The sequence below is a fragment of the Stegostoma tigrinum genome, chromosome 12 (assembly GCF_030684315.1).
Source record: "Stegostoma tigrinum isolate sSteTig4 chromosome 12, sSteTig4.hap1, whole genome shotgun sequence".
NCBI classification, from domain to species: Eukaryota; Metazoa; Chordata; class Chondrichthyes; order Orectolobiformes; family Stegostomatidae; genus Stegostoma; species Stegostoma tigrinum.
Window position 1 is genome coordinate 41,687,918 of NC_081365.1, and position 27,745 is coordinate 41,715,662.

At 45.0% G+C, this 27,745-nt stretch overlaps 1 protein-coding gene across 3 annotated transcripts in view; it reads right to left on the minus strand.

Annotated features, from left to right (window-relative positions):
- Positions 1-1,009: 1,009 nt before the first annotated feature.
- The window catches only part of gpr161a (G protein-coupled receptor 161a), a 44,006-nt gene continuing 17,270 nt past the window's right edge, over positions 1,010-27,745 (minus strand). For all 3 annotated transcript variants that reach the window (XM_059650303.1, XM_059650304.1, XM_059650305.1), the window contains 4 exons: positions 19,962-20,686; positions 17,103-17,207; positions 10,796-10,912; positions 1,010-2,146 (listed from right to left, as the gene is read on the minus strand). In XM_059650303.1, coding sequence (XP_059506286.1) covers positions 1,875-2,146; positions 10,796-10,912; positions 17,103-17,207; positions 19,962-20,686 — 1,219 coding nt within the window. In that variant the 3' untranslated portion in view covers positions 1,010-1,874. The remainder of the gene's footprint in view (positions 2,147-10,795; positions 10,913-17,102; positions 17,208-19,961; positions 20,687-27,745) is intronic.

Sequence of the window (27,745 nt, forward strand, 5' to 3'; positions counted from 1 at the left end):
AGAATAATGTTTGAAAATGTGAAATTGTCCATTTTGGCAGGAAGAATTTTAAAAAATGCATATTATCTAAATGGTAATTTGCAGTGGGATCTGGGTATCCTAGTACACAGGTACAGCAAATAATTAGGTAAGCTGCTGATGTTATTTCTTGTCAAGGGAGTTGCATACATATGTTTCAGCTACACAGGGCACTGTTCAGACCACACCTGGAAATCAGCATACAGCATTGTTCACTTTATTTAAGAAAGGAGGAAATTGTCTGGTACGCTGTGTAAAGAACAAATACCTGGAATGGTGGATGGGTTGTTTTGAGGTAAAGTTGGACAAGCCAGGCTAGTTTCTATTTAAGTTTAGAAATATTAGGTGATCAGGAATCCCTGGAACTTTCCCCTTGAAAATGTGGTGGGAGAGATATTCCCGAATGAGTGGATAGATTTCTTGTTGAACAGAGTGATGAAATGTTGTTGGGGTAAGTGGAACGTGGACTTAAGATTAGAATTTACCATCCATTGAACAGCAGAGCAGTCTTGGATCATTCTTGTTTAAATTAATTTTACTATCCTCCTCCTAACTCCATATTCCACATCCCATTAAATAGTCTTCAATATTGTCACACGTCAAGAGAATGTTACAGTTCCCTGGATTGGCAGATTTGTAAATGAGGCATAAAATTTCCTTGGTTGGCTGTCCATGATTTTACACCGGGTGGGTGGACTCCAGTTGGAAGGGGTAACAGAAAGGGAAGTCTGGCCTGGTAATTCCTCTTTGAGTCACTAATATACAGCCAAACAGATTAACTGGCAACTCAGAGGTAGGACCACTGGGTGGAAATCCTACTTGCAGCCAGATAAAACTACTTACACCACTAAATACCTACAGCACTGTGATCGCATGGAGGCAATGAATCTTCATGTGGCAATTGTATCCTATGCTACTTGTCATATGATAAATATTATATTTTAAACCAGTGTGAAAATGAAAAGTCTGACTTTAATGTAATTTTCAGGTTTATTTTAATACAAAAATGGTAATAACATCTGCCAACTGTTTTAACTGATTAAATTTTTCAATATATTTTAGTTTGAAGCACATAACCCATATCATTTAATTGTCTAAGACATAAAGAATTGAATATCACAACTTGGAAACAAGTAAAGTCTCCTGTGAGCAACTGCAAAAGTACAAGGGCACATTTACTATAATTTGAATGGTGTAATTCTTACCAGTCAGCTATTTCATGGTTTGGCTTCTGCTCCATTCCTATTGGTTCTAAACTTTCCATGGGCATCCAAAACCTTTTCTTTTAAAAAAAAACTAATAATCAAGACATTACCAACAGGAAATGAACATCTAACAAGGTGATTTAGAAACACAAAACAGCAACAAGTTTGCTGATTCAGAACTTTCCCTTTCTAGCCAATTGTGTAGCTGAAAGTTCAGATACTGTCATTTTTTAAAAAAAAATTACAGCCCAATATTTTTTATTGCATCTTAATCTTGTCACTGTCACTGGTGTTATTAAACACGAGTAGCTATGGCTAGAAGTAAGGAATAAATCTTCAGTGGTTTTCTGCTTTTTGGGATTAGTAAATCCCAACATTCTTCCTCTTTAAAAATCTCTTTTGAAGAAATGAATTCTATATGTTAAACCAAACTGTAGAAATGGGTATGTTTGAATGTACATGAATGTCAAATCTATAAAGTCATTTCTTTGGCTTCTGTCAAATTTTAATCTTTCTACCACTTAAGTTCCTCTCCAATTTTTTTTAAGAATATTGAAATAACAATACAAATAAATGAAAGCATAGTTACAACCACTAACGTTTATTTCACCATGTTAGCTGGCTGAGGCTTAAGGTTGTGTTTCAAACCTTTCAAGCACTATCTTCCTCTGCACCATCATGAACAATTCCTTCATCGATACTCTCCAGCCGCAATCTCTGACCTGCAGAGACTTTGTTTCCTTTATTGGTACTTCCAGGCCTGGTTTTAATAATAGTAAACAAATCTCCAGGTAAACTACTCTCTCCAAAAAGGCTCATTTTGGCATCTGTCTCAATAGCTTTGGCCAAACTGGCAGCAAAATTATCCAGCGTTTTATGAACATCTGCTTTGATTTGCAGCACTGAAGACCGATCAGGTTCCTCTGTAAAAGAATAAGATTGAATTAAAAGCATTTCTGCCCCTTTATTATACAAGCTGAACATTTTTTTTATGCCTGTCAAATTTCTTGCTGCAATATTGTTCAAACAGGCTAACCACACTGATCAAGTTTTTCGAAGTGTAATAGAAAAGCTTTTCCCAGTTCTCAAAATTGAATCTGTTAATTAGATCATTTATGATGGGCCTACTATCAGCACAGTCATGGATCTTAATGCTGGCAAGTGACAAATTACTTTTCAGTCTTCAGAATTCTAACAACTACACACACATCTCAACAAATGGTATTAAAGGTTATTGTATAAGGGTGTGGTGCACAATATACACTGTTCTGTAAGTATTGTAAGTGGCTGATAGAAGACATAGCTCAAAACAAGCGTACAACGCATCTTTTCTATGTACTACAGTTGCTGCATGTCTGTGCTGTTGACACGGGCAAAGAAGTTTAAATGGAATCAAATGTATTTGTATGTTTGGGGCAGTGTCTGTGTCCATACTTCAGTTAATTGAGTGCCAGGGCACATTCTGTCCTAACTTGTGTTAAGGACTGTGCCATCATTGGTAAGTTCCTGTTACCCCCTTTGCTTTTCAAGCTTAAGAGGTAGAAGTAGACCCTGTGGCCCCTTCAGCTTGCTCTGCTATTCATTATGATTTCTGACCTCGAGCTTACTTTTGTTTATCCCATAATTTATAGTTCCTAGTATCAAAACTTTCTTGAATGCACTGGGCAACTGAGCAAACAATACAGTGAACATTCTCTGCACCACTTCAATTGAAAATTTATCTTCAGATAACAAGATCAAAAAATTATTAGTGCAAATGTGGTCTTCACAACATCTTACACATTATTTACAAGGGTGTTGGAATTAAAGGTGAACGTGGCATATATATTCACAACTCCTCCAGGACATGCATGCTAGTTTTGTGTTTCTTGTGAGAGGTCATCCAGATCTCCGAATACCTTGCCTGAGGCAGGAAAGCTCGCAGTATGCCAGATTATTGGTGATAAAGTGAGCAGCTAGCTAAGGGAGCCATAAAAGCCAGAGAAATACATCTGCCACTTGGAAAAAGACTTGTACCCACTAAGTTATAGCTAATCCGCAAGCAATAGCCCAATATGTAGATTAATTCTAGGTGGGTAAAATCTAGCAAGTCAAAACTGTAATTTCTGTGGCCGTCAGCACCAGCAGAATTGTAGATATTTTCTAATCAAACTATTCAGGGATGTACTGCACAGCCTTGGGACAAGTAGGATTAAAAGCTAAGCCTCCTTGTTCAGTGGTAGGGCCTGTGGCCACTACATCATAAGAACCCCCTACAGCAGAACTGTATTCAACCACAATCTATAACCTCTTGACTTGATATGATCTGGCACCCTTCCAATGCCATCAAGTCAGGGATCAAACCTGGTTCAATTAAGAGTACAGGAGGGTATACCTAAAAATGAGGTGTCAATCTTTGGAAGCTATACAACATACAGATTACCCACTTGACAAACTGTAGAGGCAACATCTGGCAGACAGAGCCGAGAGGTCCTACAACCGGAATTCTGCAGCCCTGAATGGTGCTGGATGATTAAACAACTAACAGGAGCAAAAGACTCCATAAATAGCTCCATCCTAAATGTGGAGGAGTTGGGGGTGGACAAAGTCAGAAATCACACAACACCAGGTTAGACTCCAACAAGGTTATTTGTCCTGAGAGAGCTACAGGTTCTATCAGGGTAAAGAAGAGGTGACATTTTAGATCAGACAAATAGAATTTGTTCAAAAAGCATACAATTTAGAGACTGTCAGTCAATGTGGCATTTTACAAATTTACTTTAGAAATAAAACCAGCCTGACTCCAAACCAAAACAGATTCTCAACAAGGCCTCACACCTAACATGTATTGTCTGACCTAAAATGTCACCTCTTCTTCACACTGATAAAACCTTTAGTTCTCTCAGGACAGTGACTTGAAAGGAATTCTGAGATTTACATATACATATTAATCAGTTAAAACCTTCTAGCTGATTAAAGATTTAACAGCATCATAGGTTTGTTTAATACTTCCTCATCTGTGGTGTGACCCTTTGATCTTTTACGTACGAATTCTGCAACAGATGCTACCTCTCTCACAAACACCTGGGAGGAGGAGTAAGGCTCCAAAAGCTCGTGTTTTCAAATAAGCCTGTTGGACTCTAACCTGGTGCTGTGTGATTTGTGACCTTGCCCACCCCAGTCCAACAGCGGCACCTCCACATTTAGGATGGAGTTATTTGTGGAGTCTTTTGCTCCTGTTAGTTGCAGAAAGTGGGAAGAATTGAAGGAAATGTTTTGAGGTTGAGGACTAGTTCGGTGAGCTGGAAGAGAGTATTGGTGGGGGCAGTGGGATCTGGATAGGTCTGAGGAAAAAAACCGAGGGTCTGTAGGCCGTCCTTGTGGGTATGGACACGTACAGGGATTGCATGTCCATAGTAACAGTGAAGTGCTCAAGGCCAGGGAGCTCCAAATATCCAAAGAAGTGGAGGGCTCGGTTGATGTTCCGGATGGAGGTGGAGTGTGCTTGGACCAAGGAGGAAAGAATGGAGTTAAGGTATGAAGAGATGGGTTCAGTGGGGCAGGAGCATGTGGAGACAATAGGTCGGCCAGGGTAGTTGGGCTTGTGGATCTTGGGAAGCAGGTAGAACCAGGCAGTGTGGGACTGTGAACTCCAAGGCTGGAGGCGAGGTCACTGAATGTGATGAGTTCATGGACAGCATAGATGGTAGCTTGATGGACCACAATGGGGTTGTGGTCAAGGTGGGGGGTGGGGGGAACGTGGTATTGGAGAGTTGGCATTTGGCCTCTGCGACACAGAAGTCTGTCCTCCAAACTACCACCATCCTTCCTTTGTCAGTGGGTTTGATAGTGAAACAGGGATCGGGGCAGAGAGTGTGCCGTGCTGCACGTTCAGAGGCGGAAGAGGGTGGAGAAATTGAGGCAGTTGATGGTGCATTGGCAGTTAGTGATGAAGCAGGCCAGGGCAGCTAAGAGGCTGGTAGGAAGTGTCGAAGAGGAGGAGGAAGGTTGGAGGCAGGAGAAGGGGTCCCCAGAGGGCAGCTGGAAGTTTTATCAAAGAAGGAGGAATGGGGTGGGGGGAGGTGGTGGAAGAGTTCCACGCCATGGTGGCGGGGGGGGGGGCACAGAACCCAGTGCCGTGGGGGCAAAGGGGCACCAACCTGAACCCTTTACTAAGGACAGACTATTCAGCCTCAGAGTACATGAGTACATGGTCAGGGGCATTGTGAATATGTGGCAAGGTTAAGGGGTGGAGTGGAAGAGGCTGAAGGCAAGATGGAGGGAAAGGCGATAGCATGTGATAGACAAGGGTTAGACACTGTGTGGTGGGGGCTGGTGAGTGGTTGTGGGAGGGAAAGGAGATTGGGAAGATAGTGGGCTGAGCAGTGGGATGGAAGATTGGATGGGGGTAGGGTGAGATGAAGTGAGGAAGTAGGAGAGGTGGAGGGGCAGCGAGTATTGTGGTGGTGCATGGATGTGGAGGGAAGAGGAGTGCTAGCTGGCTGCACGTGGGCAGTAGGACCCAGGAGTGACCCCAAGATAGGAGTCCATGTATTGACTGGAATTTGGGTGGAGTCCAGAGTGGAAGTGGAAGTTGCAGGGAAGTCGAGTCAGGTCCTGCTCCTTTCGTTGGAGGAATTCAGGGCAATGTTTGTGGAGTCGTCTGGAGCAGAGAAAGAGGTTGAAGGTAAGTTTGTGTAGATCCTGTTTGATAGAATAACCATCTTCATTAAGATATAGGAGTGGACGATCCACCTAGGCCTCCTCCTGAAGTTCCCAGTACCCTAGATGCATATCTTCAGCCAATTTAATTCACTCCATGCATTATCAAGAAACAGGTGAAGGCATTGGATACTTAAAAGGTTATGGGCCCAGATAACACACCCATAGTTATACAGAAGACTCGTTCTCCAGTATTAGCTAGGCACTGATTCAATCTGTTCCAGTACCACTAAAACATTGGCATCTAACTAGCAATCACCCCACTGATTGGTGTCATGACCAGAATAAAGGAAGATGGTGTGATGTTTGAAGGTCAATCATCTTGGTTGTTCAGTGGTTAGTACTTCTGCCTCACAACACCAGGGACCCAGGTGGTTCAGTTCCACCCTCGGGCAACTGTCTGTGTGGAGTTTGCACACACTCCCTGTGTCTGCAAGGGTTTCCTCCGGGTGCTCCGGTTTCTTTCCACAGTCCAAAGATAAGTAAGTTAGGTGGATTGGCCATGGGGAATGCGGTTACAGGGATAAGCCTGGGTGGGATGCTCTTCGGAGGGTTATTGTGGACTGTTGGGCTGAATGACTTGTTTCAAAACTGTAGGGATTCTATGGAACTCGATTGCAGGAAATCACTGGAAGAGTTCCTCAGGGTAGTGTCCTAGGCTCATTAACTTCAGTTACTTCAACAATGACTTTCCCTCCATCATAAGGTCAGAAGTAGAGACCTTAACTGATAATTACACCATGTTTAGTAAATGACATTGGATCCTAGAGTAGTCACTCAGGTCCTGATGCAATTGGATATTAGACAATATCCAGGCATAGGCTCACAAGTGACATGCAACATTCATGCCAAAGAAATACCAGTCAATTACTATTCCTGAGAAAATCTAACCCTAGTCTCTTGAATTCAATGGTATTACTAATGCTGAAACCTCCAAAATTCTGGGGTTATCACTAACCAGAAACTGAAATGGACTAACTATTTAGTCATGTGATAATGGGAACTGCAGATGCTGGAGAATCCAAGATAATAAAATTTGAGGCTGGATGAACACAGCAGGCCCAACAGCATCTCAGGAGCACAAAAGCTGACGTTTCGCCTGCCTCTTTGTAGGTTACGTGGAACAGTCCCTCTTCCGCACCTACACAGGCCCCAAACCCCACCTCTTCCTCCGTTACATTGATGACTGTATCGGCGCCGCCTCTTGCTCCCCAGAGAAGCTCGAACAGTTCATCCACTTCACCAACACCTTCCACCCCAACCTTCAGTTCACCTGGGCCATCTCCAGCACATCCATCACCTTCCTGGACCTCTCAGTCTCCATCTCAGGCAACCAGCTTGTAACTGATGTCCATTTCAAGCCCACCGACTCCCACAGCTACCTAGAATACACCTCCTCCCACCCACCCTCCTGCAAAAATTCCATCCCCTATTCCCAATTCCTCTGCCTCCGCCGCATCTGCTCCCACGATGAGGCATTCCACACCCGCACATCCCAGATGTCCAAATTCTTCAAGGACCGCAACCTTCCCCCCACAGTGGTCGAGAACGCCCTTGACCGTGTCTCTCGCATAACATCCCTCACACCCCGCCCCCGCCATAACCGCCCAAAGAGGATCCCCCTCGTTCTCACACACCACCCCACCAACCTCCGGATACAACGCATCATCCTCCGACACTTCCGCCATCTACAATCCGACCCCACCACCCAAGACATTTTTCCATCCCCACCCCTGTCTGCTTTCCGGAGAGACCACTCTCTCCGTGACTCCCTTGTTCGCTCCACACTGCCCTCCAACCCCACCACACCCAGCACCTTCCCCTGCAACCGCAGGAAATGCTACACTTGCCCCCACACCTCCTCCCTCACCCCTATCCCAGGCCCCAAGATGACTTTCCACATTAAGGAGAGGTTCACCTGCACATCTGCCAATGTGGTATACTGCATCCACTGTACACAGTGTGGCTTCCTCTACATTGGGGAAACCAAGCGGAGGCTTGGGGACCGTTTTGCCGAACACCTCCGCTCGGTTCGCAATAAACAACTGCACCTCCCAGTTGCAAACCATTTCCATTCCCCCTCCCATTCTTTAGATGACATGTCCATCATGGGCCTCCTGCACTGCCACTATGATGCCACCCGAAGGTTGCAGGAACAGCAACTCATATTCCGCCTGGGAACCCTGCAGCCTAATGGCATCAATGTGGACTTCACCAGCCCAGTTCGTCCCCTCCCCCCACTGCACCACACAACCAGCCCAGCTCTTCCCCTCCACCCACTGCATCCCAAAACCAGTCCAACCTGTCCCTGCCTCCCTAACCTGTTCTTCCTCTCACCCATCCCTTCCTCCCACCCCAAGTCGCACCTCCATCTCCTACCTACTAACCTCATCCCACCTCCTTGACCTGTCCGTCTTCCCTGGGCTGACCTATCCCCTCCCTACCTCCCCACCTATACTCTCCTCTCCACCTATCTTCTTTTCTCTCCATCTGTGGTCTGCCTCCCCCTCTCTCCCTATTTATTCCAGAACCCTCACCCCATCCCCCTCTCTGATGAAGGGTCTAGGCCTGAAACGTCAGCTTTTGTGCTCCTGAGATGCTGCTGGGCCTGCTGTGTTCATCCAGCCTCACATTTTATTAACTATTTAGTCATTGTGGTTAACAGAACAGTCAGAGGCTAAGAATTCTGCAGTGGATACTCACCTGTTTCCTTAATTCTTGTCCACCAATACTGGCATAAGTAACGGGTGTGATGAAATACTCACAAGTTGCCTGAATGAATGGGACTCCAACACTCAAGCAGCTGGACACCATACAGGACCAAGTAGCCCACTCGAGTAACATCCCAGCTGCCGTGTTAATTATTCACTCCATTCACCAATGTGTGCCACCTACAAAATGCTCTGCAGCAAGGCTCCTTAGAGTGCACCTTCTGTGATTCTTCTGCCAAACACCAACCTGATTTGGAAATATGGCTCTGAAGAAACTGTCAGTAGGTCAACATCCTGAAGCTCCCTTCCTCATAACACTGTGGATGACACTACACTACATGGACTGTAGTGGTTCAAGAAAACATTTAGCATCACCTTCTCAAGCACAATTAGAGAGTTGAACAATTAACAATGGCATAGCCAGTAACATCCACAAAAAAAACTTAGTGCAATTTTTGTAAGGATATTACATTATGCTTCAATAAGCCATTTAGCACACTTGTACTTCATAGTGCAGTTGCTTCCTCAATCATGAATAGCAGGAAAAGTAAGGATGCTCAGGATGTCATACTGGATGCTGGAGTATTCCAGAATTGGGATGGTGTGGTATGCATATTCAGAGTGGTTTCCAAGGCCCCAGTGAAGCCTGTAGAAATGTGAGAGTGGCATGGCAATTCTTCCTTAAATCACAATGACAAGTACTTAACTGGTTGTGAAGTGTTTTTAGACTCCGAGATTGTAAAAGGTGCTGTATTAATACAAATGTCATCCTATCTTCTGAGAGTTCTGGGTGGCTTTTTATAACAATGGATTTAGATTACAGAGATTGGGCGAGAGCACATCTAACTGAGAAAGGACTTCAGCGATTCAAGGTGGATCACAATCATCTTCTAGAGGACAATCAAGGATAAGCAACAAATACTGGCCCAGTCAGCGAGACCAATGTCCAGTGTATTTAAATAAGTACTGTAAGGGATTTACAAGTTGCCACTGAAAAGCAGGATAGTGAACTGACAGCAGTTACAAACATAGGAAGTGGGGTGGAGGTCATGCTCGAGCACCCTGTGGAACAGAATTACGTACAGCCATGTTTCCAGAAGAAGTCTTTAAAAGCATTCAAAACTGAATCAAAGTTAAACTCAGTCCCGAACCACAAACAGCATTTTAGATTACCTACAGTATGGAAACAGGCCCTTCAGCCCAACAAGTCCATACTGCCCCTTGAAGTATCCCACCCAGACCCATCCCGCTATAACCCACACACCCCTCAACACTACGGGCAATTTAGCATGGCCAATCCACCTAACTTGTACATCTTTGGATTGTGGGAGGAAACCGGAGCACCCGGAGGAAACCCACGCAGACATGGGGAGAATGTGCAAACTCCACACAGACAGTTGCCCGAGGCTGGAATCGAACCCGGGTCCCTGGTGCTAACCACTGAGCCACCATGCTGCCCCTAGTTTCTTCCAGCAGTGGCAAGGATTTAGTCATGGTATTGGAAATGCAGGTAAAAGACGCAACATTGTGACTGACAGATAACAGTTTATTTTTTAAAACAGCTCACTCTGCTAAAGCTACCTATTAAAGTAGCTCTGGACACATTCACTACCATTGTCTTTTGCAGCAGTCTTTCTTGCAATTTTAAAATCAGTAAAGAGAAAGGATAGAAACAGATAAGCTTGATGTAGGTTAAAGAATTCCAGACCAAATAGCCATGGTCCATGGTCTGAAAAGAACATCGACAAAGGCAACGCACCATTAACACAAATAACCCTAATGCACCAATAATTATGCATAAACTGCTTTTACCTTTTCAGAAAAAAAACATGAAATGCAGATACACAGAAGTATCACATTTTAAAAATGAAAATGAACCTCATTTATCCTGGCTTATGATTGTATAATTTCTAAACATTATGGGGCTATGTGAAATATACTAGCATAACAAACAATTACTGAGGACATGCACTACAACTTCTGGTTGTGTATCACAAATTCCAAAAAAATCCAAAAGGGAAACAGGAAACATACATAAAAGAAAACAATATAATAAAATTAATCAGAGCAGTCCTAAATACATAAAAAGCAAATAAATTTGTGAATTATTTAAATTTGTTTAAAAAATGTCGACAAAATCGAAAACCATTGTATAAATACCTTTCGGTTCTGCAATTTCATCTATTGTCACAGAACTCCGTCTTCGATTGGAATAGTTGTGGTGCAAATAATGAGTTCCATCTGAATTGAAATCTTCCAAAAGCATGACGTCAGTACCTAAAATACATTGAATATAGGCAAGAACAGCAAGATTTTGTGACACTGAATACCAGTGATGTTTCTGGTGAACAATATTTCTAGGAGAGATTAATAACTTGGCCAATAAATTAGGAGATCCTTTAGGTTTAGGTAGAAAAAATTCCACAAAAATCAATAAGAAGAATAACTTATTAATTCGCTGACTAATGGAAGGCAGCATACAGCATACTTGACTTTATTCAAAGCATTGGATACAAGAGCAGGGTGGTTATGGTGGAGCTGTATATAACATTAGGTCATAGGTAGAAGACTGTGTGCAGTTCTCGTCACCACATGCACCATAGGAAGGATGTAACTGCACTTGAGAGAGTGAAAAAGAGAATCACCAGAATGTTGTATCAGTGATAATGGGAACTGCAGATGCTGGAGAATCCAAGATAATAAAATGTGAGGCTGGATGAACACAGCAGGCCCAGCAGCATCTCAGGAGCACATAGACCCTTCATCAGAGAGGGGGATGGGATGAGGGTTCTGGAATAAATAGGGAGAGAGGGGGAGGCGGACCGAAGATGGAGAGAAAAGAAGATAGGTGGAGAGGAGAGTATAGGTGGGGAGGCAGGGAGGGGATAGGTCAGTCCAGGTAGGACGGACAGGTCAAGGAGGTGGGATGAGGTTAGTAGGTAGGAGATGGAGGTGTGGCTTGGGGTGGGAGGAAGAGATGGGTGAGAGGAAGAACTGGTTAGGGAGGCAGAGACAGGTTGGACTGGTTTTGGGATGCAGTGGGTGGAGGGGAAGAGCTGGGCTGGTTGTGTGGTGCAGTGGGGGGAGGGGACGAACTGGGCTGGTTTTGGGATGCGGTGGGGGAAGGGGAGATTTTGAAGCTGGTGAAGTCCACATTGATACCATTGGGCTGCAGGGTTCCCAAGCGGAATATGAGTTGCTGTTCCTGCAACCTTCGGGTGGCATCATTGTGGCACCGCAGGAGGCCCATGATGGACATGTCATCTAAAGAATGGGAGGGGGAGTGGAAATGGTTTGCGACTGGGAGGTGCAGTTGTTTATTGCGAACTGAGCGGAGGTGTTCTGCAAAGTGGTCCCCAAGCCTCCGCTTGGTTTCCCTAATGTAGAGGGAGCCACACCGGGTACAGTGGATGCAGTATACCACATTGGCAGATGTGCAGGTGAACCTCTGCTTAATGTGGAAAGTCATCTTGGGGCCTGGGATAAGGGTGAGGGAGGTGGTGTGGGGGCAAGTGTAGCATTTCCTGCGGTTGCAGGGGAAGGTGCCAGGTGTGGTGGGTGTGGTGGGGTTGGAGGGCAGTGTGGAGCGAACAAGGGAGTCACGGAGAGAGTGGTCTCTCCGGAAAGCAGACAAGGGTGGGGATGGAAAAATGTCTTTGGTGGTGGGGTCGGATTGTAGATGGCGGAAGTGTCAGAGGATGATGCGTTGTATCCGGAGATTGGTGGGGTGGTGTGTGAGAACGAGGGGGATCCTCTTAGGGCGGTTGTGGCGGGGACGGGGTCTGAGGGATGAGTTGCGGGAAATGCGGGAGACGCGGTCAAGGGCATTCTCGACCACTGTGGGGGGAAGGTTGCGGTCCTTGAAGAACTTGAGCATCTGGGATGTGCGGGAGTGGAATGCCTCATCGTGGGAGCAGATGCGGCGGAGGCGGAGGAATTGGGAAGAGGGGATGGAGTTTTTGCAGGAGGGTGGGTGGGAGGACCGCATCCCAAAACCAGCCCAGTTCGTCCCCCCGCCCACTGCACCACACAACCAGCCCAGCTCTTCCCCTCCACCCACTGCATCCCAAAACCAGTCCAACCTGTCTCTGCTCCCTAACCAGTTCTTCCTCTCACCCATCCCTTCCTCCCACCCCAAGCCGCACCTCCATCTCCTACCTACTAACCTCATCCCAACTTCTTGACCTGTCCGTCTTCCCTGGACTGACCTATCCCCTCCCTACCTCCCCACCTATACTCTCCTCTCCAGCTATCTTCTTTTCTCTCCATCTTTGGTCCGCCTCCCCCTCTCCACCTATTTATTCCAGAACCCTCACCCCATCCCCCTCTCTGATGAAGGGTCTAGGCCCGAAACGTCAGCTTTTGTGCTCCTGAGATGCTGCTGGGCCTGCTGTGTTCATCCAGCCTCACATTTTATTATCACCAGAATGTTGCCTGGGCCACAGCAATTCAGCTATAAAGAGACTAGATAAGAAAACAACCTAGTCTTAGAGCAAAGAAAGCTAAGGGGCAGTCTGATTGAGGTGCACACAGTTCTGAAGGTAGATAGGGGTAAAGTTTCTCCCTTCATCCAAAGGTCAATAAGCGGAAAGCACAGTTTTCAGGTAAAGAGCAGGATGTTTAGAGGGGATTTGAGAAAATTTTTTTTCATCCAGAGGATTGTGGGTATCTGTAAAAGCAGGAATTCTCAAGTCATTTAAGAATTATTTAGATGGACACTTGAAACATCACAATATACAAGGCTCCAGGCCACATGCTGAAAAATGGGATTAAAATAGATGGATGTTTGATGACTGGCGTAGAAATAGTGTGCCAAATGGCCTCTTTCTGTGCTGTAAAACAATGTGACTCCAAGTGGACAATAAGACCCACTAGTTTAATGACTGCATTAGGCAGACAGGAGCGTGAGATTACAACATGACCCACAACCTTTTGGCTTTCTGATTCAGTCATAAAATTATGGACTGTTTTGACATAAGCCTGAGGAAATGTAGCGGCTCTCCATTGATTTAGACTGGTGTCCTAGAAATAAAAGCTGTGTGCCAGCCCATTTTTAAAAGCAATGCTTCAAAACACTAAGACTTAAAGGGGAAAAGCAGAGGTTTGGTCTCGATTCTGCACTAGGTAGATTCTACAGTGATATAATTGTGTGTAAAAGCCAAGGAAAAAGAATGGAGAAAGAAAGTGACAAGATAAAAATCAAATGAAACAGGTATCCATGATTTCTAGTGAAAATTCAAAGGAGGCATAAGACTTGGATGAGGGGATTGAAGGATGGGTCAGCAAGTTTGCAGACGACATGAAGGTTGGAGGTGTCGTTGACAGTATAGAGGGCTGTTGTAGGCTGCAGCGGGACATTGACAGGATGCAGAGATGGGCTGAGAGGTGGCAGATGGAGTTCCACCTGGATAAATGCAAGGTGATGCATTTTGGAAAGTCGAATTTGAAAGCTGAGTACAGGATTAAGGATAGGATTCTTGGCAGTGTGGAGGAACAGAGGGATCTTGGTGTGCAGATACATAGATCCCTTAAAATGGCCACCCAAGTGGACAGGGTTGTTAAGAAAGCATATGGTGTTTTGGCTTTCATTAGCAGGGGGATTGAGTTTAAGAGTCGTGAGATCTTGTTGCAGCTCTATAAAACTTTGGTTAGACCGCACTTGGAATACTGCGTCCAGTTCTGGTCACCCTATTATAGGAAAGATGTGGATGCTTTGGAGAGGGTTCAGAGGAGGTTTACCAGGATGCTGCCTGGACTGGAGGGCTTATCTTATGAAGAGAAGTTGACTGAGCTCGGACTTTTTTCATTGGAGAAAAGGAGTAGGAGAGGGGACCTAATTGAGGTATACAAGATAATGAGAGGCATAGATAGAGTTGGTAGCCAGAGACTATTTCCCAGGGCAGAAATGGCTAACACGAGCGGTCATAGTTTTAAGCTGGTTGGAGGAAAGTATAGAGGGGATGTCAGAGGCGGGTTCTTTACACAGAGAGTTGTGAGAGCATGGAATGCGTTGCCAGCAGCAGTTGTGGAAGCAAGGTCATTGGGGTCATTTAAGAGACTGCTGGACATGCATATGGTCACAGAAATTTGAGGGTGCATACATGAGGATCAATGGTCGGCACAACATTGTGGGCTGAAGGGCCTGTTCTGTGCTGTACTGTTCTATGTTCTACGTTCTAAAGTGATAAGGGAACAGATTGCCTTTTTCTCTCTCTCGAGAAGAGACCGAGAATAGGATAGAAATAAAGGATACAACTAAGAAAACTGTATTCACAATATGTCAAGTTCAACGCTCTGAACTTTTCAGTCACTGGATTAACTGTAGTTGACTCATGGCCCAAATTAGCTGCAAATCCAATTGGTGTCAACCTTTTGTGCACCTGCAGTACTTTATGAGGTTTTGTAGATTTTGCATCCAGTTGTATGACACTTTTAATTATAAAATTACATTGCCACAGATTGATGCACAGAAAATTCCACCTACCAGATGAAAAAAACTCAAAAACGTATATAGTGTAGATACCATTAACCTTACAAATGGTTGTAATAGGTTGAAAATGTTTAATTCTGTAGATTTTTAATCATTTCTGCACGACAAAAACAACTACTTGGATATACGTCTCACTTTCTACACGATAAAATGAAGCAAGGGTCATCATAAAACAAAATAAAATGACACTGAGCCCACACAAGGCATAATGAGGGCATGTATGATCGAAGGCTTGGTCAAAGTGTAGATTTTAAACGAACTTCTTTAAGGGGGAGAAGGTAGAGTCAGGGAGAGATTTGGGAATGGAACTCCCAAACTTTCCAACTGCAAAAGGGCCAGACAACTTGGGGGATGGCAATTAATGGTGCAACACTGAAAATCAGAGATGCTCCAAAGGAATGCACAGGACTCACACAGAAAATTATAGGCCGATTAGCCTAACCTCAGTAGTTGGTAAGATTCTTGAATCCATTGTCAAGGGTGAGATTTCTAAATTTCTGGAAGTGCAGGGTCAGATTAGAACAAGTCAGCATGGATTTAGAAAGGGGAGGTCATGCCTGACAAACCTGTTAGAATTCTTTGAAGAGGTAACAAGTATGTTAGACCAGGGAAACCCAGTAGATGTTATCTATCTAGACTTCCAAAAGGCCTTTGATATGGTGCCTCACAGGAGGCTGCTCAGCAAGGTGAGGGCCCATGGTGTTTGAGGTGAGCTACTGGCTTGGATTGAGGATTGGCTTTCTGACAGAAGGCAGAGAGTTGGGAAAAAAGGCTCTTTTTCGGAATGGCAACCATGACGAGTGGTGTCCCGCAGGGTTCAGTGTTGGGGCCACAGCTGTTCACCTTGTATATTAATGATCTGGATGAAGGGACTGGGGGCATTCTGGTGAAGTTTGCCGATGATACGAAGATAGGTGGACAGGCAGGTAGTACTGAGAAGGTGGGGAAGCTGCAGAAAGATTTAGACAGTTTAAGAGAGTGGTCCAGGAAATGGCTGATGAAATTCAATGTGAGTAAATGTGAGGTTTTGCACTTTGGAAAAAAGAATACAGGCATGGACTATGTTCTAAATGGTGAGAAAATTCGTAAAGCAGAAGTACAAAGGGATCTGGGAGTGTTGGTCTAGGATTCTCTAAAGGTTAACTTGCAGGTACAGTCAGTGATTAAGAAAACGAATGTAATGTTGTTGTTTATCTCAAGAGGGTTGGAATATAAAAGCAGCGATGTGCTTCTGAGGCTTTATAAAGCTCTAGTTAGGCCCCATTTGGAATACTGTGTCAAATTTTGGGCCCCACACCTCAGGAAGGACATACTAGCCCTGGAACGTGTCCAGTGGAGATTCACACAGATGATCCCTGAAATGGTAGGTTTAACGTACGATGAACGGCTAAGGATCCTGGGATTGTATTCATTAGAGTTTAGAAGATTGAGGGGAGATCTAATAGAAAGTTACAAGATAATGTATGGCTTAGAAGGGGTGGACGCTAGGAAGTTGTTTCTGTTAGGCAGGGAGACTAGGACCCGCGGGCACAGCCTTAAAATTAGAGGGGTAAATTTAAAACTGAAATGAGATGACATTTCTTCAGCCAGAGAGTAGTGGGCTTGTGGAATTCATTGCCACGGAATGCAGTGGAGGCCGGGACATTAGATGCCTTCAAGGCAGAGATGGATACATTCTTGATCTCACAAGGAATCAAGGGCTACGGGAAGAGTGCAGGGAAGTGGTGTTGAAATGCCCATCAGCCATGATTAAATGCCGAAGTGGACTTGATGGGCCAAATGGCCTTACTTTCACTCCTATGTCTTATGGTCTTATGGACTGTAGAGATGAAATAGATTACAACCATAGGATGGGCAGGACCAAGAAGAAATTTGAAAACAAAAATTTAAAATTGAACTTTAAAGTTGTAATAGAAGTTGATATTAAAAAAATGCCTAGTGTAGTGTCAGCTGTAAATAAACAGCAAGAACAATTACCTGAATCCTGAGAAAAGCTGAATCCTGTATCCCCAGTACTACTGCTCTGTCCTAGAGACTGCCCACCAGCCATCATGGCTGCGAGGTGTGGAGACAGCCCCAAATCTGTCCAAGCAATAAAAGAAAATGTTATCTTCAATTTTTTTCCATAAACTGCATAAAAGAGATTTTAAAATAAATCTTTAATTATGCAATAACATCCAATCATTTCTGCAAATAATTGTACCAATATTTGAAAAGGAGATCTTTGCGAAACACAAATGAATCAGCACTTGCGTAACTCTTTTGCAAGGCCACGCACTAAGACCTTAGTAATACACTCTAATAACTGCTTCTTGCCAAGCTAGACATCACTCCACCTCAGAATTTTACAATCTATAATAAATGTAAAGGAAACCACTGAAACATGTTACTAAGAAATAGGCAGCTGCCTCCACATCCTCCAAGGCTGCAAGCAGTGGAAACGTAGAAGAGGGCAGAAGCAGGGGACATTGTGTCAGGAGTTCTCCCCTCGCTTTTGTTTGCACAATATAAAATGTTGGTACATGCACTGGAAAAGTGAACTTGCATTTTTTAAAGGCGATGATGAAAAAGAGGATGGGAAGTGATGAAGAGGAACCAAAGGGACTGCAAAGACCAGTGAAACAGATATTTGCCCCTCATTAGATTAAATTAATCCTTTATTACCTAACTGTTTCAATGGAAATGTTCTCCCAAGGAGCTCAAATGGATGACACTAACCTCCAAGGTTACAAGCACTCAGCTGAAACGTGCATGGATTAGATGAACCCTCCTGTCAAGAGCCTCGAACCTTACACCAGACCTGATAACCTCTCTATACAGCCAGAGCACCTGTGCGTTCTGCAGCCCAGCCCATTCTCTTCCCTCAATAAGCAGGGTCAATTCAGGACTTTTCCCAACTTCACATTTCTTGGGAGTGACTGGTTAAGAATGTCAAATGCTGAATGCTTTTCTCAGTAATGCACCACTTTATGATCGCATCTCATCATTTCTTTCCCTTTATTTATTTATTCGTAGTATGTGGGCATCATTAGCAAAGCCAACATTTGTCGCACATCCCTGATTATCCCACAAATTGACCAACTTGTTTGGCCATTTAAGAGAACAGTAGAGAGCCAACCACAGTGCTGTAGATCTACATTCACGACTAGGACACACCAGGTGAGGATGGGTACTTACAACCATCACTATTAATCTAATAGTCACTGAGACTAAATTTCAATTCCAGGCTTCATTCAATGATAATTCAGCCAGCTGCCCTGTTGCGATTTGAAGTCCTGAATCCATAGCTGGGCCCCCAGACTACTAGTCCAGTGACATTACCACTACACCATCACCTTCCTCTTCCAGTTGTGACTGACTCTCTGCTGCACAGCCTCCTCAATCCAAGTTGTCTACCCTTGGCCTAAATGCGTGGCCCTAAAGTTCCCAAGAGGCCCCTGACAAGGTGCATACATGTTAAAATTGGTTGTATTCATAAATCAGTGACTTTCTGGGGCTGAGATCCCCTGTTCTGATGAAACTCACCAGAGGCAGGAACAGCAGCTAGACACCAACATGCCAGGCTAATGTTGCTAGTACGTCCACCTTCCCTTCTGCATCCACCCCATTGCCTCTTGAGTTCATACCACCTGGATCCCAGCTAGATTGTATAGCTCCCACAATGCTGCTTTTACCTCCCTGCTCCAGGTGGGGCATCCTGATCCTGTGTCCTTCCTCCCTGCGGCCCTCCCTTAAAAGGGGCAAAAGAAAAACATGCAACACATGACACCCTGGGGCTACATCGTGTCCTACATGTAACAAATGCAGCTTTAGTGTTTATGGAAGTACATCTGTCACCAAGACATTTACCTACTTGACAACAAGCTAGAAACCACCCTCTAGCTACAGGCCACTCCCTGAGGAATTTCCTACAGGTGGCACTGGCAGGTCATTGGTCACATTTTACTTGAGCAAATTTGTTGCATATGAATAGCAAGTTCCACTCAGTTTCCCACAAACGAATATTGGTTTGTGGTGCAGAGAAAGTTGCCACAGCCCCAGAATGCATTAAAAGTGGATTCATATTCAGAAGGCAAAGCAATCTCATGCATGTTGAATTAGAATTTTATGAGCTGGCGCAGCTGAAATATAGACCTGCAGATATACTGCCAAGTCATTGGAAAAGCATCACAATATCACTAACCTACAACAAGCTCAAACAGCATACAGACATTTAACCCCTTGCTAGAAAAAAAATCTCTTGACAATTTCAACATAATTCCGTCAGACTATAAACAAATTGTTAGCCTCTCAGCTCCTCCTCTCAACAGTTCCCTTTGTAGTAAACATCAGCATTCCTCTTAGCTGCAAGTCAGATGCAGTCAAGATGACAACACACTGCAAAAAGATTTCTCCTAATTAATTGTAGTTTAGACAGGTTATCTGTTCTACTGTTTTTTAATGACTTCAGATGGCCCCTGAAATAAGGCAACATAAAGACTATATTTAAATGTAAAACTAAGAAGCTCTACATAATTCAGTTAGTATTTCTGTAACTTATTTACTAATGTTCATTAGAACTAGATCAAGGCTGGTCAGTTTCAGTGGCAAGATGATTCACACAAAACTGATAAAACAAATTCTTAAACACTGTAATGAAAACATTTTATTGAAAAGAGAGTCACAGAACATTTTAAACTCATCAAATCTCTGACAACACTGGTTGTTCTTCAATATCAGTGCCTACCAAAATCTGATAAACGCGGCAAATGAGAGAAAGGAAGAGGCAATAAACACATATTTTCATGATGCAGTCATCAGAGCAAATGCATCACCCACTCCCTTTCCCTCGGTTACCTGTGATGCGATTGGAGATGCTGAATAATCTGGAAGTCCTCTGACGTTGAATAAATGAATCCCTGTAGTATCTGTCACCAAAGCACATCCCCAGCAGCTCTCTGCGTACCGTTTTATTCCATAGTCCATAGATAACTGGATGACAAATTGCACTAGTAAAAGATAACCATATTACAAGTGTCTCCACTCCTGGAGAGACAGTGCCTCTTCCATGAAGTGCTTCAGTACTAATCACGACCATATAGGGGCCCCATGTGACAACAAAAGCACCAATCACAATCAGGATAGTTGTCAAGGCTTTGCACTGATTGGCTGAATAAACAATGTTATTGACAGTGTTCCTTCTGCTCCCTGATGAAGAGGTAGAAGAGTTGGAATTTTTTCTCTCGTCCTTTTTGGATTCTTCCTGCACAACTATAATCGTTCCACAGTGGATTTTACGGGCTTTAAGCCTGGCCACACGGAATATAAAGCCATAGCAAATGACCATTGCCAGAAACGGCAACAGTGCACACCAAATCTGCCAAAAGGCAGTATATCCTAGTTCTTTGTCCCATGCAGCCAAGCAGATCCACTTGAAATGGTCAAACTCAAATGTGGACCAGCCAAAGAGAGGAGGAAGACATCCAATCAGTGAGTGCAGCCACACATAAGCAATCACAACAACAGCACGATTCCCAGTTATTTTCATAGGATATACCATCGGATAAACAACAGCATAGTACCTGTGGGAAGAAAAAGAGATTATTACAGGACGAGAAAACATCAGTTATACTCAGCAACTGAAATGTCAAGACTCCCACCTTTGTCACTTGTCCTAGTTAATAAACTAAACTCCGACAAAATTCCAGCAAGCATATTCAAGCCGAAGTTAATGAGGTAGTAACAATGGAAATACTGTCAATTTCAATTTAATCCAAACATGAAAATTTCACCAGATTATTCTCCACAATGTAAAAGAAAATGCTCTGGTTGTGAACCAAACAGAAGTTGTGCAAATTGAGAGAAGCTACAAAAGGTGCAATTTTTCCCTTTCTGAAAATAGTGAGAATGGTGGTGAGAAAGGCAAATTATTGTAGGGTTGGTCCTGGAGAGATACATACTGTCCTCCTGCTACCTCAGCAATTGTGTCGGAGCAAAGGGATAGACGAGCAGTCGTCTCAACTCACCACAAAATTAGTCCTGTTGCCAGTTAATTAACAACCATTAAAAAGTCCCAAGCCTACCACCAGATTTCCTGGCAGGCAAGAGAAGTGCCTGCCTTTCCAATGAGGGATCCCAGGTGTCCTGCCTACAGTGATGGGTTTTTCATTTGCCCCAAACCAGGGAGAATTAAGGGTAGGGATGGGTAGCAGTGGGAGAACTATTGAAAACCACCTCTCTTGACTTGCTTCCACCCTGTGCCACAAAACAGTCACTTGCCTGCTTGCTGGTGCAGCCCAACCACAGCCTGAAAATATGAAAATAAGAAACATAAAAGCTCTCACTGCAGATTGCTGCTCAGTCTCTCAAAGCAGCTCTCTTTAACATCAGCATTGGTTGTCCTTGCTTTGTCATTAATCTCAAAATCCGGGCCACACCATTTTACCAGTGAACACTGATGCAGGACAGGTCAACAAGGAAAATATTTTGCTCATGTTTCATTGTAAAGAAGATAGGAAATAAAACTAATTCCTTGATCTCATGTACAAACTACTAAAGCATCAGTAGACATCAGCTTTGAGAGGAATTTGAATCCTCCAGATCATAGTTTGGTGATGAAAGGAAGGAGGTGGAGAGAGCAACAGCGAGAGAGCAAGACAGAGAGAGAGAGAGAGAGAGAGAGAGAGAGAGAGACACAGAGACAGAGACAGAGACAGAGAGAGAGAGATAGAGCGCGAGCGAGCGAGCGCAATGGTAGACCCAACATGTCCAATGTCCTCTTCACATTTCTGTAACTCTGTAGCAATGTCTATCATATCAGGGCAGTTACTACATAGTTGGTAACACGCAATAAACTAAATCTTTGCTAAAACGAAAGCCTCTTCTCTTCAGGCCAGTAAATGTTTTTCTCCGACCCCATTAGGTCAAGCAAACCTTGTAGATCCTTACCCTAAAACAGCACAATGGCAGCAAATCTACACTGTGTGAGAGTATAACAGCTTCGTACACCAAAGTGGTCAGTGGTGGGGACTGTTTGTATAACATGAGGAGCAATGATATGGATTCTGTCCATTTGGCAGTGGTGGAGATTGAAAGATCTTTTTCAGGCACAGCTTTAAGAATCATGCAGATGGCCAACAGCAGGAGAAAGATCAGGAACTGTGAACGGATTTGATTTTTCCCCCAGTTCTAGCAGCACCACTGCTGTCTCAACTGAAATTAGTAAATGCAGCACAGACAAGGGGCTGAACTGGTCTCCTCTGTAGAGATCACCTATTCATTGTTTCAAACCAGCACCTCACAGGCGTATTGAATTCCTTTTAATTGCTAGTCACTTCTAATGGGAAGCATTAAAAGGGTGAAGTGATTTTCATTTCATGAACACTTCCTTCAAAAAAGTATGAATATTTCGTAATCATAGCCTCTACGTATACATTTAGAGGGCAGTCACTTGAAAATTTCTACCTAATCTTTGGAGGTGATCAAACACGTTGTAGGAAATCGAAGTGACTGGGAAACACATTGCCCGGTACCCCATCTACCTCGTATATACAGTTACATCAGACAGACACACTCACATGCACACTAGAAAACATGTACAGCAAAGAAATCTCAGCTGTTTCTAGGCAAGCACCTACATGAAAAACATTTTTCCATTCATATGACCCTTTTGCTCCTTTCATCCACTGCTGTCCATTTTAGTCAATTTGTTTTGCCATTTTTCCATTCCTACTGAATCTTAGCTTCTCTTTTCACCATTATTTTAGATGTTGCCCAAGAATGCATGTGTTTCCCTGCACATCTTGTACATTCACTACAAGGATGAGGATGTCGCTGACAAATCCAGCATTTTTTGCCTGTCTATGGTTGTCCTTGAGAAGTTGGAGGTAAGCTGCCTTCTTGAACCACTGCTGTCCATGTGCTTTAGGTAGATCTACAATGCCCTTTGGATAAAAATCCTGGAATTCCTTCCCTATGAAATGAAGGTAACATATTTCCAAGTCATGATGGTGAGTGGCTTGGAGGGGAATTTGTAGCTGGTGGTGCTCCCATGTATCTGCTGTCCTTGACCTTCTGGATGGAAGTGGTTGTGAGTAGAAGGTGCTGTCTGAGGATCTTTAGTCAATTTCTGCAGTACATCTTGTAGATAGTACATTCTGTAGCTACTAAGCTTTTGTACTTATGTGCTTACATGCTTTCCCTTGACATTATCTCAGGTACTATATCTAATGACATCAGGCTCAAATTCTCCGCCACCTATAACAGCTGCTGTGTGATGAAATTGCCAGTCTGATAACCAGTCAGGAAGAAGCCAAACTGGCTTGCAGTCGAACTATGGAAATACTGATATAACAGTATGGAAGCGGAGGAACACAGCAGGCCAAGCAGCATCAGAGGAGCAGGCAAATTGACGTTTTCAGTCGGGACCTTTCAGAAATGGAAATACTGAGTCATCTTTGGTTGCAGTACAAATTCCTTGGACTCAGCGGCTTTCCCTGGCCTTTCCAACTCATTGTCTGACTTCTCTAGTTCAGACTAAGGCTTTTGACATCTTTTGGTCTCCAGTCAAGCTTCTGACCATTTGTAACTCGCATCACAATAGCTGCTTCTAGCTCCTACCTATTGCCTGCATCCACTTCTGTTTCAGCCCATCTGCAGACAATTACTCCAATGCCAGTGTACCATCTTTCAGCCTCTAAGGGTCAGCTTATCCAAACCGTTGCTGCCTTACCCAACTTCCATCAAGTTACATTCACCTCACTGTTCTTCTACTTTTACATCTAAGCTCCAATACAACAAAATATAGAATTAGAGTCACAGAATTATACAGCACAGAAACAGGCCTACCATGGCTTTTTGGTTTACCACGTCTACACTGGCCAACAAATACCAAACGACACCAATTCCATGTACCTGCACTCGGTCCATAGCCTATTATCCCTGGCATTTTAAGTGTTCATTAAATTGCTTCTTCAACATTGACAAATTACCAGCCTCCACCACCCTCTCAGGCAGCAATTTCCATATCTACCTCCCTCTGGGTAAAAAGGTTTTCCTCAGATCTCCTCTAAACCACATTCTCTTCACACTAAACTTATGTTCTTTTGTTTTAGACATGTCTGCCATGGGGAATGGATTCTCATGATCGACTCTGATTGTTTTGTATACCTCAATTAGTTACCTCCTCTGCTCCAAGGAAAACAAACCCAGCCTATTCAGTCTCTCCTTATAACTGAGGCTTTTCTTCTCAGGCGATATCCTGGTAAATCTCCTCTGCACCCTCTCCAGTGCAATAATTTCCTTCCAACTGTGTGACAACCAGAACTGCACACAGTATTCCATCCATGGCCTACCGATGTTTTATGAAGTCATAACAACATTTCCTTGCTCCTATATTCCACACCCTGGCTAATGAAGCCAAGCTTTCTATGTGCCTTTTTCACCACCCTATTTACATGTGCTGACACCTTCAGGGATCTATGGACTTATACACCACAGGTCCCTTTGGTCCTCAGTATTCCCTAGGGAACTACCTATTATTGTGTATTTCCTTCCCTTATCAGACTCCCACCATGCACCATCTCATTTATCAGGATTAAATTTCATCTGCCACTGCTCAGCCCAATTCACCAGCTGATCAATATCAGATTGTAGACTGATATCATGCTCCTCACTAAAAACATGACTAATTCTCATGTAGTCTGTAAACTTATTTGGTATATCTTCTACATTCACATCCAAGTCATTCATGTCTATGAATCGCAAGGGTTCCAGCACCAATCCTCATAATATACCACTGGTCACAGGTTTCCACTCACAAAAACCACACTCCATCATCACCCATTTTCTCCTATTTGGAAGCCAATTTTAGATCCAGGTTGCCAACTTGCCTCGGAACCCATGGGCTTTTACTTTTGGACCAGCCTTACATGGAAACGCCGGCACAAAGGCCTTCCTGAATTTCATGTCAACCACATCAACTGCACTATTCGCATCAATATATTTAGTCTCCTCTTCACAGAAGTCAATTAAATTAGTATCAGAGATAATGGAAACTGCAGATGCTGGAGAATCCAAGACAACAAAATGTGAGGCTGGATGAACACAGCAGGCCAAGCAGCATCTCAGGAGCACAAAAGCTGACGTTTCGGGCCTAGACCCTTCATCAGATAGGGGGATGGGGTGAGGGTTCTGGAATAAATAGGGAGAGAGGGGAAGGCGAACAGAACATGGAGAGAAAAGAAGATAGGTGGAGTATAGGTGGGGAGGTAGGGAGGGGAATAGGTCAGTCCAGGGAAGACGGACAGGTCAAGGAGGTGGGATGAGGTTAGTAGGTAGATGGGGGTGCGGCTTGGGGTGGGACGAAGGGATGGGTGAGAGGAAGAACAGGTTGGACTGGTTTTGGGATGCAGTGGGTGGAGTGGAAGAGCTGGGCTGGTTGTGTGGTGCAGTGGGGGGAGGGGACGAACTGGGCTGGTTTAGGGATGCAGTTGGGGAAGGGGAGATTTTGAAACTGGTGAAGTCCACATTGATACCATTAGGCTGCAGGGTTCCCAGGCGGAATATGAGTTGCTGTTCCTGCAACCTTCGGGTGGCATCATTGTGGCACTGCAGGAGGCCCATGATGGACATGTCATCTAAAGAATGGGAGGGGGAGTGGAAATGGTTTGCGACTGGGAAGTGCAGTAGTTTGTTGCGAACTGAGCGGAGGTGTTCTGCAAAGCAGTCTCCAAGCCTCCGCTTGGTTTCCCCAATTTAGAGGAAGCCACACCGGGTACAGTGGATGCAGTATACCACATTGGCAGATGTGCAGGTGAACCTCTGCTTAATGTCGAATGTCATCTTGGGGCCTGGGATAGGGGTGAGGGGGGAGGTGTGGGGGCAAGTGTAGCATTTCCTGCGGTTGCAGGGGAAGGTGCCGGGTGTGGTGGGGTTGGAGGGCAATGTGGAGCGAACAAGGGAGTCACGGAGAGAGTGGTCTCTCCGGAAAGCAGACATGGGTGGGGATGGAAAAATGTCTTGGGTGGTGGGGTCGGATTGTAGATGGCGGAAGTGTCGGTGGATGATGCGTTGTATCCGGAGGTTGGTGGGGTGGTGTGTGAGAACGAGGGGGATCCTCTTTGGGCGGTTGTGGCGGGGGCAGGGTGTGAGGGACGTGTTGCGGGAAATACGGGAGACACGGTCAAGGGCGTTCTCGATCACTGTGGGGGGAAAGTTGCGGTCCTTGAAGAATTTGGACATCTGGGATGTGCGGGAGTGGAATGTCTTGTCATGGGAGCAGATGCGGCGGAGGCAGAGGAATTGGGAATAGGGGATGGAATTTTTGCAGGAGGTTGGGTGGGAGGAGGTGTATTCTAGGTAGCTGTGGGAGTCGGTGGGCTTGAAATGGACATCAGTTACAAGCTGGTTGCCTGAGATGGAGACTGAGAGGTCCAGGAAGGTGAGGGATGTGCTGGATATGGCCCAGGTGAACTGAAGGTTGGGGTGGAAGGTGTTGGTGAAGTGGATGAACTGTTCGAGCTCCTCTGGGGAGCAAGAGGCGGCGCCGATACAGTCATCAATGTACCGGAGGAAGAGGTGGGGTTTGGGGCCTGTGTAGGTGCGGAAAAGGGACTGTTCCACGTAACCTACAAAGAGGCAGGCATAGCTGGGGCCCATGCGAGTGCCCATGGCCAACCCCTTAGTCTGTAGGAAGTGGGAGGAGTCAAAAGAGAAGTTGTTGAGGGTGAGGACGAGTTCGGCTAGGCGGATGAGGGTGTCGGTGGAGGGGGACTGGTCGGGCCTGTGGGACAGGAAGAAGCGGAGGGCCTTGAGGCCATCTGCATGCGGAATGCAGGTGTATAAGAACTGGACGTCCATGGTGAAGATGAGGTGTTGGGGGCCAGGGAATTGGAAGTCCTGGAGGAGGTGGAGGGCGTGGGTGGTGTCATGGACGTAGGTGGGGAGTTCCTGGACCAAGGGGGAGAAAATGGAGTCCAGATAGGTGGAGATGAGTTTGGTGGGGCAGGAGCAGGCTGAGACGATTGGTCGGCCGGGGCAGGCAGGTTTGTGGATTTTGGGAAGGAGATAGAAACGGGCCGTGCGGGGTTGGGGAACAATGAGGTTGGAGGCTGTGGGTGGGAGGTCTCCTGAGGTGATGAGGTCATGAATGGTGTTGGAGATGATGGTTTGGTGCTCGGGTGTGGGGTCATGATCGAGGGGGCGGTAGGAGGCGGCATGATCCCAACACCTCATCTTCACCATGGACGTCCAGTCCCTATACACCTGCATTCCGCATGCAGATGGCCTCAAGGCCCTCCGCTTCTTCCTGTCCCGCAGGCCCGACCAGTCCTCCTCCACCGACACCCTCATCCGCCTAGCCGAACTCGTCCTCACCCTCAACAACTTCTCTTTTGACTCCTCCCACTTCCTACAGACTAAGGGGGTGGCCATGGGCACCCGCATGGGCCCCAGCTATGCCTGCCTCTTTGTAGGTTATGTGGAACAGTCCCTCTTCCGCACCTACACAGGCCCCACCTCTTCCTCCGGTACATTGATGACTGTATCGGCGCCGCCTCTTGCTCCCCAGAGGAGCTCGAACAGTTCATCCACTTCACCAACACCTTCCACCCCAACCTTCAGTTCACCTGGGCCATCTCCAG